The sequence below is a fragment of the Lipotes vexillifer genome, unplaced genomic scaffold (assembly GCF_000442215.2).
Source record: "Lipotes vexillifer unplaced genomic scaffold, Lipotes_vexillifer_v1.1 scaffold625, whole genome shotgun sequence".
NCBI lineage: Eukaryota > Metazoa > Chordata > Mammalia > Artiodactyla > Lipotidae > Lipotes > Lipotes vexillifer.
Genome location: NW_006771655.1, coordinates 147,503 through 169,545, shown reverse-complemented (window position 1 = coordinate 169,545; position 22,043 = coordinate 147,503). Strand labels below are relative to the sequence as shown.

General features: G+C 39.4%; 1 protein-coding gene across 2 annotated transcripts in view; it reads right to left on the bottom strand.

The window, feature by feature from the left end:
* The window catches only part of RNF216 (ring finger protein 216), a 154,966-nt gene that overhangs the window by 130,289 nt on the left and 2,634 nt on the right, over positions 1-22,043 (bottom strand). The window contains exons 2-4 of one of the 2 annotated variants that reach the window (XM_007447076.1): positions 12,418-12,551; positions 2,787-3,629; positions 1,748-1,824 (exon numbers count right to left, since the gene is read on the bottom strand). In XM_007447076.1, coding sequence (XP_007447138.1) covers positions 1,748-1,824; positions 2,787-3,629; positions 12,418-12,551 — 1,054 coding nt within the window. The remainder of the gene's footprint in view (positions 1-1,747; positions 1,825-2,786; positions 3,630-12,417; positions 12,552-22,043) is intronic. The other variant, XM_007447077.1, reaches the window with a different exon arrangement.

Below are 22,043 nucleotides of genomic sequence, written 5' to 3'. Positions count from 1 at the left end.
TCCCTGGTGGTGCAGTGGTTAAGAATCCACCTGCCAATGCAGGGGACACGGGTTCGAGCCTTGGTCCGGGAAGATCCCACATGCTGCAGAGCAACTAAACCCGTGCGCCACAACTACTGAGCCTGCTCTCTAAAGCCCGAGAGCCTCAACTACTGAAGCCTGCACACCTAGAGCCCGTGCTCTGCAATAAGAGAAGCCACCGCAATGAGAAGCCCACGCACCACAACGAAGAGCAGCCCTTGCTCACATCAACCAGAGAAAGCCCGCGTGCAGCAACGAAGACCCAACTCAGCCAAAAATAAAAATAAATAAATAAATAAATAAAAAAGGGCACAAGAAAAAAAAGGCAAAATCTTCCTTACAGCAGAATGCCAGATAATAATCTAGGTGGTGGATACAGGGTGTTCTTTCAACATTTTATGTTCAAAAATTACAGGGGGAAAAAAATCAGTAACATTAAAAAAAAAGTAAGTGGGGGACTGTTCTAAATTGAAAAGCTAAAAAGATAAATACATTTGAAACCTTGATTCCATCTTGGTTTAAAAAACTGGTAACAGTGCCTGCCTCTGGACAGAGGGGGAGAGATAGGGCTGCCAATGGCACCAACAGTGCCTTTGTATGAATTAGAAAAAAGTACCTCCTCTGGGCTGCTAACCTCAGAAAGAGGGCCCTTCCCTCTTGGTCAAGGCAGCCAGCTCCCACTCGCACCCTTGCTGAGTTCTACGGTACAGAATATAATCTTTGAGGACAGAGGTTTAGTATCCACCTTTAATTAAAATAATCTGTATTAATTAGCCGAAAATTTGACCAAGTTCAATACCTACTGCTCTTTACAAATTTACCACCTCTGCATACTAGAAGGAGGTGAAAGAGTATAAGAGGAAAGAGACTTATTTTTCATTTTGTATTCTTTGGGACACTTTCATTTTTTAAAAAACATATATATCGGGCTTCCCTGGTGGCGCAGTGGTTGGGAGTCTGCCTGCCGACGCAGGGGACACGGGTTTGTGCCCCGGTCTGGGAGGATCCCCCATGCCGCGGAGCGGCTGGGCCCGTGAGCCATGGCCACTGGGGCTGCGCGTCCAGAGCCTGTGCTCCGCAACGGGAGAGGCCACAACAGTGAGAGGCCCGCGTAACGCAAAAAACAAAAAAAAAAACCAAAAAAACCATATTTATCATCTTTATAATGAAAACTAAAGAAGACACTTCCGTACCTTTCTCCACATAGGCAGAGTGGCTACAGAACACTTTGTTACAAATATAGGGAAGAATATATCTTTAACATCCTGACCAAAACATGGGTAGTATCAATGCTAAGAATTAACTAAACATCTTAATTCTATAACCATGTATGATTCTATACAAGATCCAGAAAACAGTCTGTATATGACTAAAATTAAAACTCTTCTAATAGGATGATTCAAAAAGACATAATGCTAACTGAAGTAAGGCAGCCACAAAAGGACAAATATTGTGTGATTCCACTTACATGAGGTCTCTAGAGGAGCCAAATTCATAGAGACAGAAAGTGAAACAGTGGTTGGCACGCACTTGGGAGAGGGAGTGGGGACAGGTTCAGTTCGAGAAGATGAAAAAGTTCTGGAGATGGATGGTGGTGATGGTTGTGCAAAAATGTAAATATACTTAATGCCACTGAACTGTACACTTACAAATGGTTAAAATGTTTTGTGTTATGTATATTTTACCACAATAAAAAAAAAGAAAAAAAGCATGGTGGTATACTTACACATTCAAATCATAGTAATTTTTCAAATGAATTATTTCCTCAATATACCCATGTGCTACATCTGGAAATCTTACTTCCTAGAAGGGAATAAAAAACATTATTTATATTTCATCCCCTGGTATGGTTTCAAATTGCAATAAGAACCAGATGGCAAAAAGTACATAAAATGACTAAAGACTAGAAAAGGACTGTAAAGCAGTTTTGTGTCTGGCTTAAACCTTCACACAAGGTGCCCAGATTTATCTGTCTATAGAGAATATGGAATTTAGAAAGGTATGTAGAGATCACCTGGTCCTCTGCCCCCATTCTGCATGTCTATTCTATAGTCTTTCAATAAATATTGAACATCTCTGCCCAAGCAAAGGAAGTCTAAAGACGAATAAAACACTTTCTAGTGTATACCCTCAAGAAGCACACAATCTAGTAGACCAGATGGAAAAACCTGGGGGAAGAAGGGTTAAAAGACTGTTCCAAGGCAAACAGCAGCCCACAGAGCCCTGCATGACTTTCTAGGTCAGTGCTACCTAACAGAACTTGGTACAAAGATGGAAATGTTCTATTCTGTGCTTTCCAACACGGTAGCTGTTCAGCCCCATGTGGCTGTTGAGCACTTAAAATATGACTGGTGCCACCGGAAATGAAATTTAAATTTTATTTAATTGTTAAGACATTTAAATTTAAACAGCCAAATGAAGCTATTGTATTGAACAGCGTAGCTCTAGGTAATCTTATAAACCTGCTTTAAGGGTTTGAATTTGGAGTTAACTCAATTCCTTTTTAAAAACTGCGGGGACTGCTCATATGACAGCATGAGGGCAACCATGATCTGCAGCTAGAATCCCAGAGGGCTTGCTGAGGGTTTAAGCATACATTCAGGAATCCTGATTCAATTTTCAAATCTTCCGCTTCTCTCCTTCTAGTCTACAAATCTAGGAAATTCAGAAAATGAAGTCCACACACACAAATAATACTTTTGCAATAAAAGGAAACTCAGTATACTTAGTGTGTATAATTATTTACATATCAAAATAAAACTTACTGTTTCTTTCACTAATAGTGCAATGAGTTCTTGGTCTACATCAGGAGCTTCTTGCCCCCAAAGGTTTTCCAAATTGGGCTCCTGAGATCCTTGCAGTGGAAAGGCTGGACCTGGCTCTTCATCATCTATTGCTAATTGTTGGTCTTCAAGCTCTTCCAGAGGATGGGCAGGCTGAGGAGAAGAAGGGCCTGGGATCCCATCCTGCTGGGGTTCTGGTATTGGAAAAGCTGACCCTGAAGGTTCATGCTGATACAACAGTGGGCCCAGTTCTACATCAGGCTGCCGCTCCTGAGGCACAACCTGGTTTGTTATCTCACGGGGCTGTTGGTTCAGAGACTGGAAGTAAGGATGGTCTAACCAGCAGTCTTCTTCGATGGCCTGGTCATCTAGGATATCAGTTGATTCTCCGAGGTTTGATAAAAGCTCTGTCTCTGAGTCTTCAGATGACTGGTTCTGAGTGTCCAAAGGATCACTTTCTGGAAAAAGAAGGCTACCTTCTTTCAAGATAATGATTTTCTGCTCTGCTCTGTGGTTGACAATGTCATTTGTTGCTTGGTTATGACTTGGTCCAGGCTTGGGTTCTCTTTCTGTTTGTCCACTTGGCTTAATGAATTCAGAAACTCCAGGAGGCCCAAGATTTAGAAATTCACCGTAGTTATCCTCAGAATCATCCTGTGCCCCAGAACCAAACAACGAGTTGTTATACACAGAAAAAAAGCGGTTCTTATCTGATTCAAAGGCTGCTCTAGACTTTTTAGGCCTTTCTTCTCCCAATCTTTTGAGATCTTGCCACTGGGCAGCTGGTTTGATGAGATTGGGTCGTGATGTCTGAGGTTTATTTGTCTAAGAAAAAATGAAATTTTAATAATAATTCAATTTTTTTCCTGTGTCTATACCTCCCTATGTACTTATATTGAGCTTCTGAGGTTGGACAGGAAAGAAACAAAAACAAAAACACCCTCCCCCATGAGACCTATTCTTCACATTTATCTTAACATTGAAATTTGGTCACACTATAGTAACTGTAAGAATCAAAGCAGCCATTCATTGATTGAAGCATGACTTATAGTTTGAATTATAATTTCACCTGAGACCAGTAAAACAAAAATAACTGCATAGTACTGAAAATAAAGAAAGAATGACAACACAGTAGAGGAATGAGAAACGTTAAACAGACACAGGAAAAGCAGCTAAATCTCATTAGTAATTCAGCAAAATGCAAATTAAAACAAGGTACCCCCCCCAAGACTGGCAAACAATTTTTAGTTAGACAACTTTTTAGTTAGCATTGGTACAGATGTGGGAAAACTCTCATACTATCATTCATTGCTTGTGAATTTAGGAAAGCAATTTGGTATTACTTTTTTTTTTTTAAATGTATATCCTTATGATTTGTCACTATCATTTTTCAATATCTATTCTATAAACCCTTATGTATTCAAAGGAGGCATATTCACTGCCACACTGCTTGCAACATAAAAAGAAAAACACTGGAGACATTCTGAAGTTTGTTCCTAAGTGAATAATTAAGTAAACTATTATTTATCTGTTCTACAAAATACTCTCCAACTCTCCACCCCTCCAAGAGGTAGCTCTACATGAAATGAAATGGAAACCTCACCAATAAACGTTACTACGTGAAGAAAACTTACAAAACAATACATACACAGACTGATTCTATTCTTTACAAAAATCAAAACACAGACATAAACATATCATTTCTAAAAGCATACACACACACACACATGCACGCACACGTGAATACATATGAATTCAAAGAAAAAGATCTGGAAGGATACATGCCAAACTAGTGACAACAGTTCCTCTGGGAAACCTCTGGGGCAGAAGGGGCCAGTGAAGACAGACTTCAGTTTTATCTGTATTGTTTCAATTTCTATAGAGAACACAATCATATGTTATTTATAAATGTAAAAAGTGGAATGCCCTGGGCTTCCCTGGTGGTGCAGTGGTTGAGAGTCCGCCTGCCGATGCAGGGGACACGGGTTCGTGCCCCAGTCCGGGAAGATCCCACATGCCGTGGAGCGGCTGGGCCCATGAGCCATGGCTGCGGAGCCTGTGTGTCCGGAGCCTGTACTCCGCAACGGGAGAGGCCACAACAGTGAGAGGCCTGTGTACCGCAAAAAAAAAAAAAAAAAAATGTGGAATGCCCAATTTTAAGGTAGCAGAATAAAGATGCCTCTGATCCTTCTCTTCTCTGAAATTACCCCAATCCAGAGAGGAGAATGAGACAAAGAACTGAAAAATCTTTGATAAAACCAGCAGACATCTGTGATCCCAAATCACAATATATACGAGAAGGAGCTGATAAATCTAGTGAGGGAAGTCTAACCAGATTTTAGGCAAGGCAGAGAAAGCTTCAGAAAGGCTGAGTTTTCCAAAGTAGGTGGTGTGGCCTGGCGGGCAAAACCAACTCCTTGCTTGGAACAATGGGAACCTCCACTCCATTTGGCAGCAAGGATGTTCTGAGGAGGTTAGACTGAATGAAGACACACGTCTCTGCTGGAGGTAGGCTGTCAGTGAGGCAGGAGGGAGAGAACTTTGAACTGGGCTGCTCTGAAACTGGCAGTATCTGCCAGGCAGTAAGAAAGAAAGAAGCATACGTGTATGTAAGCACACCTCCCCCACCCACCGCCACCCCAATGTCCTCTGTCATAGGAAGAATTCCTGCTAGCCAAGAATAGTGCCTGAGCCTTTCCCCAACATAAATGCCTGCAAAGAGCTGGTCCAGGAAAACTTCAAATGCATTCAATGTTGAGAAGTGATAAAAAATAACCAGTACAGAAACTACATTAAGATACCTAACTATTGAAAAAAGTGGTAGATGAGCAACACATATGATAAAATCAGTACTACACAGTGAATGAAATGAGAAGAGAGAAGCAGGAACACAAAGTAGTAATGAAATAATTAGGTATTTAATATAAATGTTCTAAATCATTTTTGTAGAAATAAGGTAACCATCAAAAGTTGGGAGGGGAAATGGAGAAGCTGAGGGTCAAAAGATATACTTAAAGCTAATAAATCAACATATAAGGACATATGTAAGGATAGCAGTTGAAAGTATAAAAGCAAGTACTAGAAGAACTAAAAACAAACAAAAAAACCTAAGGATAAAAACCTTTCAAATTATCAGCAAGGACACATTCCCCCAATATAAATAAAATAAAACCTCAAAATGCAGGGAATATAGTGAAAGATCATTTTTAAAAGCAATAAAAATATAAAGCATGTTAAATACTATGAGAGAACTAAAAACAAAGTATAGTGGTCACATTAATAAATATAAATTAGATCAATTTACCTAGTTAATTTAAAAGTCTCTTTAAATAGAACCACTAGGCAAAACCCAACTATATAATCAACTACAGGCATACCTCAGAGATACTGCAGGTTTGGTTCCAGACCACCGCAATAAAGCGAGTATCCCAATAAAGCAAGTCTCATGAATTTTTTGGTCTCCCAGTGCATAGAAAAGTTATGTTTACACTATACTGTAGTCTATTAAGTGTGCAATGGCATTATGGTTAAAAAAACAATGTACATATTTAATTTTTTTAAACGCTATTGGAATAAAGGTGCCAAAAGACTTGCTCAATGTGAGGTTGCTACACACCTGCAATTTGTTAAAAAAAAGAGCAATATCTGCAAAGCACACTGAGACATGCCTGTATACAATCAAGAGTTACTACACCACTGTGATTCAGAAAGCACATGGACAAAGACACCAAAGCGGATTTCTGATTCTAGCAATGGCATGCTAGACCATTCAGATCAACCCTTCTACTGAGTAAAAGCAGAAACCCTGGTCAAAATATCAAAGCAAAACCAAAACATCTACTTGAAGGCCTCAGGATCCAGGAGGAAGAAATCCAACAAAATAAGCTACTTTTCTTCTACTGATGCATTTGCCAATCCCAGACCTGGATGAAGAATGAGAAGATTGAACGAAACCTTTGGTATCTTTTTTGAGGAGCTGAGTGCACAAAATCGGAATTCAGAACTCACCATGGGGAGGAGTTCTGGTAAATCTCAAGCTCTAGGGTCATTCCTTGAAGGGCACACCACTGAAGTAACGGTAAACCGGAAATATGCTGGACCTCCCAGAAGCTGAATCCTAGTTTCAATAGTTTAAATCCCTGGATCTGAGTTTCCTGGTCTCCCAAACCTTCTTTGAGAAACAAATATAGGCCCTCTTTAAAGAAAGATAATATCACCTAGAACCTCAAAATTTTCATATATAGTGATACTACTATTCAACAAAAAATAACCAGGCATATAGTTGATGCAACATAATAGAAAACCAAGAGAAGTTAATAGGTAACAGAAACAAATCTACAGTGATTTCAAATAGTGAAGTTATCAGACATGGATTCTAAAATAACATGCTCAGCATGTTTAAGGAAATAAAAGACTAGATTGAAAGTTTCACCAGAGAACTAGAAACTGTTACAAGGAAAGAAAGAAAATAAACTATCAAGTGGAAATTCCAGAATGTAAAAATACAATACTGAGATCAGGAATCAATGGATCGGTGCACAGCATTTTAAATAAATACAGTTGAAAAAAATTAGTGAACGGAAAGACAGGTCAGAAGAAAATAGCCAGAATAATGCATAGAGACACACAATGATTGAAAATTAGATAAGAGAATAGGAGACATAAAGAATAATAACAGTGAAAAGGTTTTACCCAACTACGTAACTAAAGTTCTAGAAAAAGAGGAGAGAGATAAGAAGCAATATCTGAAGATAAAATAGAAATATTCAAGCAGAACAGCAGCTTGATTTCATTTCTGTAGATCTAAACCGGATAATTAAAAAAAAATCCAAACAGATCTAGATACAGCAATAGGAAGACTGTAGAAATCAAATACAAAGATAAAAATTTAAAGCAGCAGCACACGCTACTTTCAAAAGGAAAAAATAAGACTGACTTTTCAACAGAAAAATGGAAGCCAGATGGATAAACAACAAGGTCCCACTGAATAGCACAGAGAACTGTATCAATATCCTATGATAAACTATAATGGAAAAGAATATAAAAAAATATATATGTATAACTGAATCACTTTGCTGTATAGCAGTAATTAACACAACATTGTAAATCAACTATATTTCAATTAAATCAAAGAAAAATGGAAGCAAAAAATACTGGAATAGTATCGTCCTTGTGTTAAAAGAAAATAACTGACACATTGAATTCTATACTCAATGAAAATATCAGATATACTATAAAGAAAATCCTAAAGAGTGTTCTTTAGGTAGAGTAAAAATAATCTCTGTTTTAAGGCCAGAGATGCAGAAAGGAAGGAAGACCAACATAAAAAGATAAATATCTGGAGAAGGTAAAGTGAATACTGATTGTATAAAACACGGGGTTTAAAACAATGTATACAGGGGCTTCCCTGGTGGCACAGTGGTTAAGAATCCGCCTGCCAATGCAGGGGACATGGGTTCGAGCTCTGGTCCAGGAAGATCCCACATGCCACAGAGCAACTAAGCCCATGTGCCACAACTACTGAGCCTGCACTCTAGAGCCCGTGAGCCACAACTACTGAGCCCGTGTGCCACAACTACTGAGCCTGTGCTCTAGAGCCCATGCTCCACAACAAGAGAAGCCAACGCAATGAGAAGCCCACGCACCACAACAAAGAGGAGCCCCCGCTCTCCACAACTAGAGAAAGCCAGCGCACAGCAACGAAGTCCCAATGCAGCCAAAAATAAATAAATAAAATAAATTTTAAAAAATGTATACAGAATTAAAATATATTAAAAAAAAAACCCAGTATTTAAGTTGGGACGTGAACAAATAGAGTTAAAGTGTTTTAAAGTCTTTACAATCCCCAGAGTTTAAAACACTAATAAACATTAGTGCTGAGGCCTCTATGATGTGAGGAAGCCTGAACTAGCCTTTAAAATAGACCATATGGGGGGACTTCCCTGGTGGTCTAGTGGTTAGGACTTCACACTTCCACTGTAGGAGTCGCGGGTTCGATCCCTAGCCGGGGAACTAAGATTCCGCATGCCACATGGTGTGGCCAAAAAAAAAAAGGTTAAAATAGGTCATATGTAGTATTAGACATAATACCAAAACAAGTGACAAAGGAAAAAAGAGATAAACTGAACTTCAAAGTTTAAAACTTTTGTACTTAAAGGATACTATCAAAAAAGTAAAAAGACAATTCACAAAACTAGAAAAAATATCCACAAATTAAGACATCTGATAAGGTATAGTATTCAGAATATATAAAGATTCAATAATAAGAAGACAACACACTTTAAAAATGAGCAAAGGGGGACTTCCCTGGTGGCGCAGTGTTTAAGAATCCACCTGCCAATGCAGGGGACAGGGGTTTGAGCTCTGGTCCAGGAAGATCCCATATGCTGCAGAATAACTAAGCCCATGTGTCACAACTACTGAGCCTGAGCTCTAGAGCCTGTGAGCCACAACTACTGAGCCCACGTGCCACAACTACTGAAGCCCGCATGCCTAGAGCCCATGCTCCACAACAAGAGAAGCTACCGCAATGAGAATCCTGAGCACGGCAACGAAGAGTAGCCCCTGCATGATGCAACTAGAGAAAGCCCACGCACAGTAACGAAGACCCAATGCAACCAAAAATAAAATTTTTAAAAGTTAAAAAAAAAAAAAAAAACGAGCAAAGGATCTGCACAGACATTTCTCCAAAGATATATAAATGGCCAATAAGCACATGAAAAGAGGCCAACATCATCAGCCATCGGGAAATGCAAATCAAAATCATAATGAGATACTGCTTCACAACCATGAAGATGGCTGTGGGCTTCCCAGGTGGTGCAGTGGTTGGGAGTCCGCCTGCCGATGCAGGGGACGAGGGTTCGTGCCCCAGTCCGGGAGGATCCCGCATGCCACGGAGCGGCTGGGCCCGTGAGCCATGGCCGCTGAGCCTGCGTGTCCGGAGCCTGGGCTCCGCAGCGGGAGAGGCCGCAGCAGTGAGAGGCCTGCGTACCGCAAACAAACAAAAAAAAGACGGCTGCAATAAGAAAGATAGACGGCAATTATTGGTGAGAATATGGAGAAGCTGGAACACTCACACTGCTGGTAGGAATGTAAAATGGTGCTACTACTATGGAAAACAGTCTGGGAGAGTAAAATACAGAGTTACCTTGTGATCCAGCAATTCCGTTCCTAGGTATATACCTGCTATGGTCTGAATGTGCCCACTCCCTCTGCTTCCAAATTCATATGTTGAAATGCCAAAGGTAATGGCAGGAGTAGGGGGAGTCTTTGGAAGGTGCTAAGTCATGAGGGTAGAACCCTCATGAATGGGATTAGTGCCTTTATAAAAGAGGCTCCAGGGAGATTCCTAGCTCCTTCCACCATGTGAGGACACAGAAAGTGCCAGCTATGAACCAGGAAGAGGACCTTTACACGATCATGCTGGAGTCTTGATCTTGAACTTCCCAACCTGCAGAAGTGTGAGCAATAAATTTCTATTATAAGCTACCCCGTCTGTGGTATCTTGTTATAGCAGCCCAAATGGACTAAGACAATACTCAAGAGAAACGAAAACATTATGTCCACAGAAAAACTTCTACATGAATGTTCATAGCAGCATTATTCATTATTCATAATCACAAAAAAGTGGAAGCAACTCAAATGTCCATCAACTGATGAAAGGCTAAACAAGATGTGGTATATCCACACAATGGAATATTATTCAGCAATAGAAAGGAGTGAAGCACTGATTCATCCTACATCACAGATGACCTTGAAAACGTTATGCTAAATGAAAGAAGCTGGTCACAAAGGACCAAATAGTATATGATTCCGTTCATATAAAATGTCTAGAATAGGCAAATCTATAGAGACAGCAGTGGTTAGTAGTTCTTAGGACTGGGTGGAAGAGAAGAAGGGAGGAGGGAAGAGAATGGTTAGCTCATCAAATCAAGAAAAAAGGGTAAAAAACCACAGCTACACTAAAACAGAAAAGGAAAATGGAGGAACCATAGGTTCAGAGTAAGTAGAAAGAACAGGCTATTTTGTTTAACTCTATTAAATACATTAAAAAACGCTGAAGAAATAAATGATTTTCTAGAAAAATATCAGGGACCAAAACAGATACTGAAAGCAACAGAAAATCTAGACATGTCAATCACCACAGAAGAAGCTGCAACAGTTTCAAAGAACCGTCCTCCACGAAAAGAAACAGCCCACATGCCTTTAGGGTAAGTTCTACCAAATCTTTAAAGAACAGATAACTCCAACATTATTTAAAGTATTTTATCAGAGCACAGAAAAAGAAAGAAAACTTCTAGACTCTTCATGAAGTCAGAATAATGTTTATAAAAAATTTGTCAAGGACAGACCGGGCACACACACACCCCTATGGGCCAATCTCACTCGTGAGATCTATGGAGAAAACCCTAAATAAATCTTAGCAAATAGAATCTAACAGCACATTACCATCATACTGTAATACCATTACCAAGCAAAGTCTGCCCAGAGACAAAATAATTTACCACATTAACAAATTTTTAAAAAATCATATAATAATCTCCACAGATGCTGAGATTGAATTTGACAGAATTCTACATTTACTCATTAATAAAAACTTGAAATAAAGTAGATAGCTACTTCTCTAATATAATTTAAAAACGGTATCTCAAGCAAAAAGTCACCATCACACTTAAGAAGAAATATTAAAAGTATTCCCATTTATGTCAATGGCTATTTTTCTTATTTCTATTACCGCTATTACTTAAAAATTTTGAGGACTTATCACTTAATATAATTAGACAAGTATAAAAACTGGAAAGGAAGAAACTGTAAGTATCATTATCTACAGATGGACCAGATACCATTCCTTGGGTCAACTGATAAATGACTACAGACAATAAAAACAAGCTGATTATGAAACTAATATAAAAACCAACAGACTTTTAAATTTTAAAAAAAGGTTTAAAAGGTACACAGAAGAAAAGATGCCATTTACAAAAGCAAGAGAAAACATAAAATAACCAGGAACAAACTTTAAAATGTTTAAGATCTATTGTAAGAAAAATTCAAAATGCTCTGGCTGAGGAATATAAAAGGTTAGACTGAAAGTCAGAACTTGTTCTTAGTTAGAAAGGGTCAATATTATAAAAACTTTCTATAACAATAAAATATGTTTTAAATTAAACAAACTATCTACTTATCTTTTGGAATTAGAAAAGCTGATCTTAAAATCTGCATTAAAATATAAGCACAAAATATCCTGGATGAGTCAGAAAAATATAGAGTAATAAGGGGAGATGGGCACTATCTGATATTAAGATACATTATAAGGACATAGTAATTACAACACTGCGGACTAGTACATGAAGAGTCAGAGCAATAGTGCAGAAGTTAAGTCCAGAAATAGACCAAAACATACGGCTTCTGACTTCTAAGCTAAGGGGACATCAGGTAGCGTATAAAAGAGGCTGTTCTCAGAAATGTAGAGCAAGTGCAAACAAACAGTGCTACAAGTGTAGCACAGGAGGTGCTCTCAGCTGTTCTATAAGGCCCCTACCCACTACTGAGTGGCTGAAGAGTCAGATTATTAACTTGCAATATGCCTCATCACGTTAAGTTTTAGAAAACTCACTTCCGCCAGGATGACATCATCATCCAGGTCCTCTTCATCATGCTGCTGAGGAGCTGGGGTGACCAGCATTGGAACCCCTTCCTCATCAGAGGAGTCAGATATGGTGATGGGTCCATCTCTGAGATTGATCCAGTCTAAAAGTAGGCAGAGAACACTGTTAGGAGGAGGTGGGCATAATCACATTGTCCTTTAATTCAACTTTGGCATGAAAAGGGTCAAGCTTAAAGCCAAGTTTACAGCTATTGGAGTGTTAACTTATCTCCTCAAGCAGCACATGCAACCAAGCATTAAAATGAGCCATTTTTCCATGCTGATCCTTGCCAATAATTCATTTGGGGAATCACCAGAGAAAATCTGACAATTACTATGCTCAAGATTATCAACTTTTTCTTATACTAGACTGGAGGAATCTGTTGATAAAATCTTCTCGACTGCTCACTTCTTAAATGTGAAATCATGGCCTCCCATCTCACCTCTATTCTTCCAAAGGAATATAAAACACTGCTTTATTCAAACTGATAGGTCTGAAAAAACATTCACTCAGAAACAGTAAAATTTTCACTTAATATTTAAAATATTAAAATTTGTTCACCTTAGACACAAACCTTAAGTATCACGCAAACATATTTCAGTGTTTTAGTCAAACACCCATTTATCATCTATGACAGTAAGCACTTTAACCTTCCTGTTTCCTTTTAAATATAACTAGAGTTAAACTAACCATCTAATGATAGATGTAATAATTCTGTTAAAGGTCTCCAAGTCCTTTTATTTGTTTGAAGACAAAGCACGTTTGATATAAATTACTGGATAACACAAATTAATAATTCCTCCATTAAAGCTCTAATATTTTTCTCAAGGTTAATGCCTCATGTATTTTTATGTTACCCAACAACTTGAAAAGCAATATAAAACCAATTATCTCATTTCATTCCTGTAACAGGGCTGTGGTAATGCCAAGACAGTAGTTTAAAACAGGTACGTCCACGGGATTAAGGTCAGACTGCCTGGATTCCAGTCTCAGCTCTACCACATACTAGCTATATGATGCCATTATTTACTTCTTTAGGCATCCATTTCCTCAACATTAAAGAAAGGCTAACAACACTGCCTACTTCAAATAGCTGTATTACCTAAAATGCCTGTTTATTATAGTACTTGACACACAGTGAAGTTGCCTGATTTTAAGTCCAATGCTACCTACGCAGAAACAACCAACTGAACTGAGGGCCGGCGGAAGTACATTATAGAGGATTCCTCTTAAACCTGCATCATGAATCCAAGTGATTATCACCATCACCTGCTGAAACCCTACTAAAATGATAGTAAAGGAACTTTTAAAAAGTATAACCTCTTAAGTACACAAAGAAGAGAAAAGGAGATAATAGCCAGCAAGAGATTTAAACAAAATTCTGGAAAACAGCAGATTTACACATGACAAGAGCTCTAGAAGAGTGGATAAGGCTCAAATCTGAAGCCTGCAGCGGGGGTGGCCAATCAGAGGTGGCCTAATTCATGTTGCAGAATCACAGATTTCCTGAATAACTGTTCTCAATTACTGTATGCCTTTGGTCATTTCCAGCCTTTAAATGGTTATTTTAGGGCTTCCCTGGTGGCGCAGTGGTTGAGCGTCTGCCTGCCAATGCAGGGGACACGGGTTTGTGCCCTGGTCCGGGAAGATCCCACATGCTGCAGAGCGGCTGGGCCCGTGAGCCATGGCTGTTGAGCCTGTGCGTCCGGAGACTGTGCTCCGCAACGGGAGAGGCCACAACAGTGAGAGGCCTGTGTACCGCCAAAAAAAAAAAAGGTTATTTTAGACAATTCTGTCTAATTTTACTGTTGATTTTGGGGAGAAGATTTGCCAAGCTTCTCACTCAGCCATTCCAGAAGACCCACACTGTGGAGGTTCCACTCTGAAGAGCCACTGAGGTAGAGAGTCACTAGACACCACGCCAAGAGAGGAAAGGGGTGTCACTGGAACAACCATAATGAGTAAGACCCTGGCTGCCTTCTGCCGCTTGGCTCCTGGAATGCTGGCAAACAGTCTTAGATTCCACATTCAAGACACTGTAGATTCCTCTCAGGAAGAACTGGCCCAAGAAAAAGACACAGACAACAACCGTGGGGCACCCAGCGAAAAAGTTGGTTTTAAACCTATCACCTTACAGTGAAGCCCAATGGTTGACAAGATACTCCCCAACATACCACATATAAACACATCAGCTTTTAAAAATATACTTTAAAACTTTAAAGTATAACAGAGCAAAGGCTATGAATTAACACAAAAGGCCCAAACCCGAGTGACCATCACAAAGGTTCGTAAATACATTTCTTGCACGTTAGTAGCCTAAACTACTCACATTAGTTCCTGAAAATACATTCTTTTGATTCTGGCTTCCTTGCAAACAACATGTCTGAGATATATCCACGTTGCTGCATGTTACAGTATGTAGTTTTCTTTGCTGTATGTAATTTACTATATGAATATATCATAAGTTACTTATTCTTCTGTTGACAGACATTTGGGTTGGTTCCAGTCTTGCCTGTTTTGGATAACGCTGTTATGAACATTCTTGTATATGTATCTTGATAGACTCATTTCAGTTGGGTACATTCTAGGAGAAGTGCTGAGCCACAGGGAAAGCATATGTTCAATTTTAGTGGACAATGCCAACTAATTTTCCAAATTGGGACAATTTACACTCCCACCAGCAGTGCAGGAACTTGAAACTTGTTTTGTGGCTCAAAATGTCAATTTTGGTAAACACATTGGGTGCAACATTCAGTATATGTTTGTTTCCTTATTTATTTACTTAAAATATCTTTACTGGAGTATAACTGCTTTACAATGGTGTGTTAGCTACTGCTTTATAACAAAATGAATCAGCTATACATATACATATGTCCCCATCTCTCCTCCCTCCCACCCTCCCCATCCCACCCTTCTAGGTCGTCACAAAGCACCAAGCTGATCTCCCTGTGCTATGCAGCTGCTTCCCACTAGCTATCTATTTTACATTTGGTAGTATATATTAGTCCATGCCACTCTCTCACTTCGTCCCAGCTTACCCTTCCCCCTCCCCATGTCCTCAAATCCATTCTCTACATCTGCGTCTTTATTCCTATCCTGCCCCTAGGTTCTTCATAACCTTTTTTTTTTTTTTTAGATTGCATATATATGTGTTAGCATACGGTATTTGTTTTTCTCTGACTTACTTCACTCTCTGTGACAGATTTCAGGTCCATCCACCTCACTACAAATAACTCACTTTCATTTCTTTTTATGGCTGAGTAATATTACATTGTATATATGTGCCACATCTTCTTTATCTATTCATCTGTTGATGGACCGGGCACTTAGGTTGTTTCCATCTCCGGGCTATTGTAAATAGAGCTGCAATGAACATTTTGGTACATGACTCTTTCTGAATTCTGGTTTCCTCAGGGTATATACCTAGTAGTGGGATTGCTGGGTCATATGGTAGTTCTATTTGTAGTTTTTTAAGGAACCTCCATACTGTTCTCCATAGTGGCTGAACCAATTCACATTCCCACCAGCAGTGCAAGAGTGTTCCCTTTTCTCCACACCCTCTCCAGCATTTATTGTTTCTAGATTTTTTGATGATGGCCATTCTGACTGGTGTGAAGTGACACCTCATTGTAGTTTTGATTTGCATTTCTCTAATGATTAGTGATGTTGAACATTCTTTCACGTGTCTGTTGGCTATCTGTATATCTTCTTTGGAGAAATGTCTATTTAGGTCTTCTGCCCGTTTTTGAATTGGGTTGTTTGTTTTTTTGATATTGAGCTGCACAAGCTGCTTGTAAATTCTGGAGATTAATCCTGTCAGTTGCTTCATTTGCAGATATTTTCTCCCATTCCGAGGGTTGTCTTTTCATCTTGTTTATGGTTTCCTTTGCTGTGCAAAAGCTGTTAAATTTCATTAGGTCCCATTTGTTTATTTTTGTTTTTATTTCCATTTCTCTAAGAGGTGGGTCAAAAAGGATCTTGCTGTGATTTATGTCATGGAGTGTTCTGCCTATGTTTTCCTCTAAGAGCTTTATAGTATCTGGCCTTACATTTAGGTCTTTAATCCATTTTGAGTTTATTTTTGTGTATGGTGTTAGGGAGTGTTCTAATTTCATTCTTTTACATGTAGCTGTCCAGTTTTCCCAGCACCACTTATTGAAGAGGCTGTCTTTGTTCCACTGTATATTCCTGCCACCTTTATCAAAGATAAGGTGACCATATGTGCATGGGTTTATCTCTGGGCTTTCTATCCTATTCCATTGATCTATCTTTCTGTTTTTGTGCCAGTACCATACTGTCTTGATTACTGTAGCTTTGTAGTATAGTCTGAAGTCAGGCAGCCTGATTCCTCCAGCTCCATTTTTTGTTCTCAAGATTGCTTTGGCTATTCGGGGTCTTTTGTGTTTCCATACAAATTGTGAAATTTTTTGTTCTAGTTCTGTGAAAAATGCCAGTGGTAGTTTGATAGGGATTGCATTGAATCTATAGATTGCTTTGGGTAGTAGAGTCATTTTCACAATGTTGATTCTTCCAATCCAAGAACATGGTATATCTCTCCATCTGTTTGTATCATCTTTAATTTCTTTCATCAGTGTCTTATAATTTTCTGCATACAGGTCTTTTGTCTCCTTAGGTAGGTTTATTCCTAGATATTTTATTCTTTTTGTTGCAATGGTAAATGGGAGTGTTTTCTTGATTTCACTTTCAGATTTTTCATCATTAGTATATAGGAATGCCAGAGATTTCTGTGCATTAATTTTGTATCCTGCTACTTTACCAAATTCATTGATTAGCTCTAGTAGTTTTCTGGTAGCATCTTTAGGATTCTCTATGTATAGTATCATGTCATCTGCAAACAGTGACAGCTTTACTTCTTCTTTTCCGATTTGGATTCCTTTTATTTCCTTTTCTTCTCTGATTGCTGTGGCTAAAACTTCCAAAACTATGTTGAATAAGAGTGGTGAGAGTGGGCAACCTTGTCTTGTTCCTGACCTTAGTGGAAATGCTTTCAGTTTTTCGCCATTGAGGATGATGTTGGCTGTGGGCTTGTCATATACGGCCTTTATTATATTGAGGAAAGTTCCCTCTACACCTACTTTCTGCAGGGTTTTTATCATAAATGGGTGTTGAATTTTGTCAAAAGCTTTCTCTGCATCTATTGAAGATGATCATATGGTTTTTCTCCTTCAATTTGTTAATATGTTGTATCACACTGATTGATTTGTATATATTGAACAATCCTTGCATTCCTGGGATAAACCCCACTTGACCATGGTGTATGATCCTTTAATGTGCTGTTGGATTCTGTTTCCTAGTATTTTGTTGAGGATTTTTTCATCTATGTTCATCAGTGATCTTGGCCTGTAGTTTTCTTTCTTTGTGACATCCTTGTCTGGTTTTGGTATCAGGGTGATGGTGGCCTCATAGAATGAGTTTGGGAGTGTTCCTCCCTCTGCTATATTTTGGAAGAGTTTGAGAAGGATAGGTGTTAGCTCTTCTCTAAAGGTTTGATAGAATTCGCCTGTGAAGCCATCTGGTCCTGGGCTTTTGTTTGTTGGAAGATTTTTAATCACAGTCTCAATTTCAGTGCTTGTGATTGGTTTGTTTATATTTTCTATTTCTTCCTGGTTCAGTCTCAGAAGGTTGTGCTTTTCTAAGAATTTGTCCGTTTCTTCCAGGTTGTCCATTTTATTGGCATAGAGTTGCTTGTAGTAATCTCTCATGATCCTTTGTATTTCTTCAGTGTCAGTTGTTACTTCTCCTTTTTCATTTCTAATGCTATTGAGTCCTCTCCCTTTTTTTCTTGTTGAGTCTGGCTAATGGTTTATCAAATTTGTTTATCTTCTCAAAGAACCAGCTTTTAGTTTTATTGATCTTTGCTACTGTTTCCTTCATTTGTTTTTCATTTATTTCTGATCTGATCTTTATGATTTCTTTCCTTCTGCTAACTTTGGGGTTTTTTGGTTTTTCTTTCTCTAATTGCTTTAGGTGTAAGGTTAGGTTGTTTATTTGAGATGTTTCTTGTTTCTTGAGGTAGGACTGTATTGCTATAAGCTTCCCTCTTAGAACTCCTTTTGCTGCATCCCATAGGTTTTGGGTCGCCATGTTTTCATTGTCATTTGTTTCTAGCTATTTTTTGATTTCCTCTTTGATTTCTTCAGTGATCTCTTGGTTACTAAGTAGTGTATTGTTTAGCCTCCATGTATTTGTATTTTTTGCAGATTTTTTCTTGTAATTGATATCTAGTCTCATAGCATTGTGGTTGGAAAAGACCCTTGATACGAAATCAATTTTCTTAAATTTATCAAGGCTTGATTTGTGACCCAAGATATGATCTACCCTGGAGAATGTTCCATGAGCACTTGAGAAGAAAGTGTATTCTGTTGTTTTTGGATGGAATGTCCTATAAATATCAATTAAGTCCATCTTGTTTAATGTGTGATTTAAAGCTTGTGTTTCCTTATTTATTTTCATTTTGGATGATCTGTCCATTGGTGAAAGTGGGGTGTTAAAGTCCCCTGTAGAAAACTACAGGCCAAGATCACTGATGAACATAGATGAAAAAATCCTCAACAAAATACTAGGAAACAGACAGAATCCAACAGCACATTAAAGGATCATACACCATGGTCAAGTGGGGTTTATCCCAGGAATGCAAGGATTGTTCAATATATACAAATCAATCAGTGTGATACAACATATTAACAAATTGAAGGAGAAAAACCATATGATCATGAAAAACCATATGACTGTGTTACTGTCGACTTCCCCTTTTATGGCTGTTAGCATTTGCCTTATGTACTGAGGTGCTCCTATGTTGGGTGCACAAATATTTACAATTGTTATATCTTCCTTCTTGGATTGATCCCTTGAACATTATGTAGTGTCCTTCTTTGCCTCTTCTAATAGTCTTTAGTTTAAAGTCTATTTTGTCTGATATGAGAACGGCTACTCCAGCTTTCTTTTGATTTCCATTTGGAATATCTTTTTCTATCCCCTCACTTTCAGTCTGTACGTGTCCCTAGGTCTGAAGTGGGTCTCTTGTAGACAGCATATATATGGGTCTTGTTTTTGTATCCATTCAGCCAGTCTATGTCTTTTGGTTGGAGCATTTAATCCATTTACATTTAAGGTAATTATCGATATGTATGTTCTTATTACCATTTCCTTGATTGTTCTGGGTTTGTTATTGTAGGTCTTTTCTTTCTCTTGTGTTCCCTGCCTAGAGAAGTTCCTTTGGCATTTATTGTATAGCTGGTTTGGTGGTGCTGAATTCTCTTAGCTTTTGCTTGTCTGTAAAGGTTTTAATTCCTCCATCGAATATGAATGAGATCCTTGCTGAGTAATCTTGGTTGTAGGTTTTTCCCTTTCATCACTTTAAATATGTCCTGCCACTCCCTTATGGCTTGCAGAGTTTCTGCTGAAAGATCAGCTGTTAACCTTATGGAGACTCCCTTGTATGTTATTTGTTGTTTTTCCCTTGCTGCTTTTAATACTTTTTCTTTGTATTTAATTTTTGATAGTTTGATTAATATGTGTCTTGGCGTGTTTCTCCTTGGATTTATCCTGTACAGGACTCTCTGTGCTTTCTGGATGTGATTAACTCTTTCTTTTCCCATGTTAGTGAAGTTTTCAACTATAATCTCTACAAATATTTTCTCAGTCCCTTTCTTTTTCTCTTCTTCTTCTGGGACCCCTATAATTCAAATGCTGGTGTGTTTAACGTCCCAGAGGTCTCTGAGCCTGTCCTCAATTCTTTTCATTCTTTTTTCTTTATTCTGCTCTGCAGTAGTTATTTCCACTATTTTATCCTCCAGGTCACTTACGTGTTCTTCTGCCTCAGTTATTTTGCTACTGATTCCTTCTAGAGAATTTTTAATTTCACTTATTGTGTTGTTCATCATTGTTTGTTTGCTCTTTAGTTCTTCTAGGTCCTTGTTAAATGTTTCTTGTATTTTCTCCATTCTATTTCCAAGAATTTGGATCATCTTTACTCTCATTACTCTGAATTCTTTTTCAGGTAGACTGCCTATTTCCTCTTCATTTGTTAGGTCTGGTGGGTTTTTACCTTGCTCCTTCATCTGCTGTATGTTTCTCTCTCATCTCATTTTGCTTAACTTACTGTGTTTGGGGTCTCCTTTTCGCAGGCTGCAGGTTTGTAGTTTCCATTGTTTTTGGTGTCTGTCCCCAGTGGCTAAGGTTGGTTCAGTGGGTTGTGTAGGCATCCTGGTGGAGGGGACTGGTGCCTGTGTTCTGGAGGAAGAAGCTAGATCTTGTCTTTCTGGTGGGCAGGACCGCATCCGATGGTGTGTTTTGGGGCGTCTGTGACCTTATTATGATTTTAGGCAGCCTCTCTCTTAATGGGTGGGGTTGTGTTACTGTCTTGCTAGTTGTTTGGCATAGGGTGTCCAGCACTGTAGGTTGCTGGTCGTTGAGTGGAGCTGGGTCTTGGCATTGAGATGGAGATCTCTGGGAGAGCTTTTGCTGTTTAATATTACATGGAGCCAGGAGGTCTCTGGTGGACCAATGTCCTGAACTTGGCTCCCCCACCTCAGAGACACAGGCCTGACACCCAGCCAGAGCACCAAGACCCTGTGGGCCACATGGCTCAGAAAAAAAGGGAGAAAAAAACAAAGAAAGAAAAAATAAATAAAATAAAATCGTTATTAAAATAATAATTATTAAAAATAAAAAAATTAAAAAAGAAAACAGACAGACAAAACCCTAGGACAAATGGTAAAAGCAAAGCTATACAGACAAAATCACACAAAGAAGCATATACATACAAACTCACAAAAAGAGAAAAAGGAATAAAATATATATATCGTTGCTCCCAAAGTCCACCACCTCAATTTTGGAATGAGGTTGTCTATTCAGGCATTCCACAGATGCAGGGTACATCAAGTTGAGTGTGGCGATATAATCCACTGCTCCTGAGGCTGCTGGGAGAGATTTCCCTTTCTCTTCTTTGTTTGCACAGCTCCTGGGGTTCAGCTTTGGTTTTGGGCCCACCTCTGCGTGTAGGTCACCTGAGGGCATCTGTTCCTTCGCTCAGACAGGACGGGGTTAAAGTAGCAGCTGATTAGGGGGCTCTGGCTCACTCAGGCCAGGGGGAGGGAGGGGTACAGAATGCAGGGCGAGCCTGTGGTGGCAGAGGCTGGTGTGACGTAGCAAACAGCCTGAGGTGCGCCGTGTGTTCTCCCGGGGAAGTTGTCCCTGGATCACGGGACCCTGGCAGTGGTGAGCTGCACAGGCTCCCGGGAGGGGAGGTGTGGACAGTGGCCTGTTCTTGTACACAGGCTTCTTGGTGTCTGTAGCGGCTGCCTTAGCGTCTCATGCCCGTCTCTGGGGTCCGTACTGATAGCCACGGCTTGCGCCTGTCTCTGGAGCTCGTTTAGGTGGTGATCTGCATCCCCTCTCCTTGCGCACCCTGAAACAATGGTCTCTCGCCTCTTAGGCAGGTCCAGACTTTTTCCTGGACTCCCTCCCGGCTAGCTGTGGTGCACTAGCCCCCTTCAGGCTGTGTTCATGCAGCCGACCCCAGTCGTCTCCCTGGGATCTCACCTCCGAAGCCCGAGCCTCAGCTCCCAGCCCC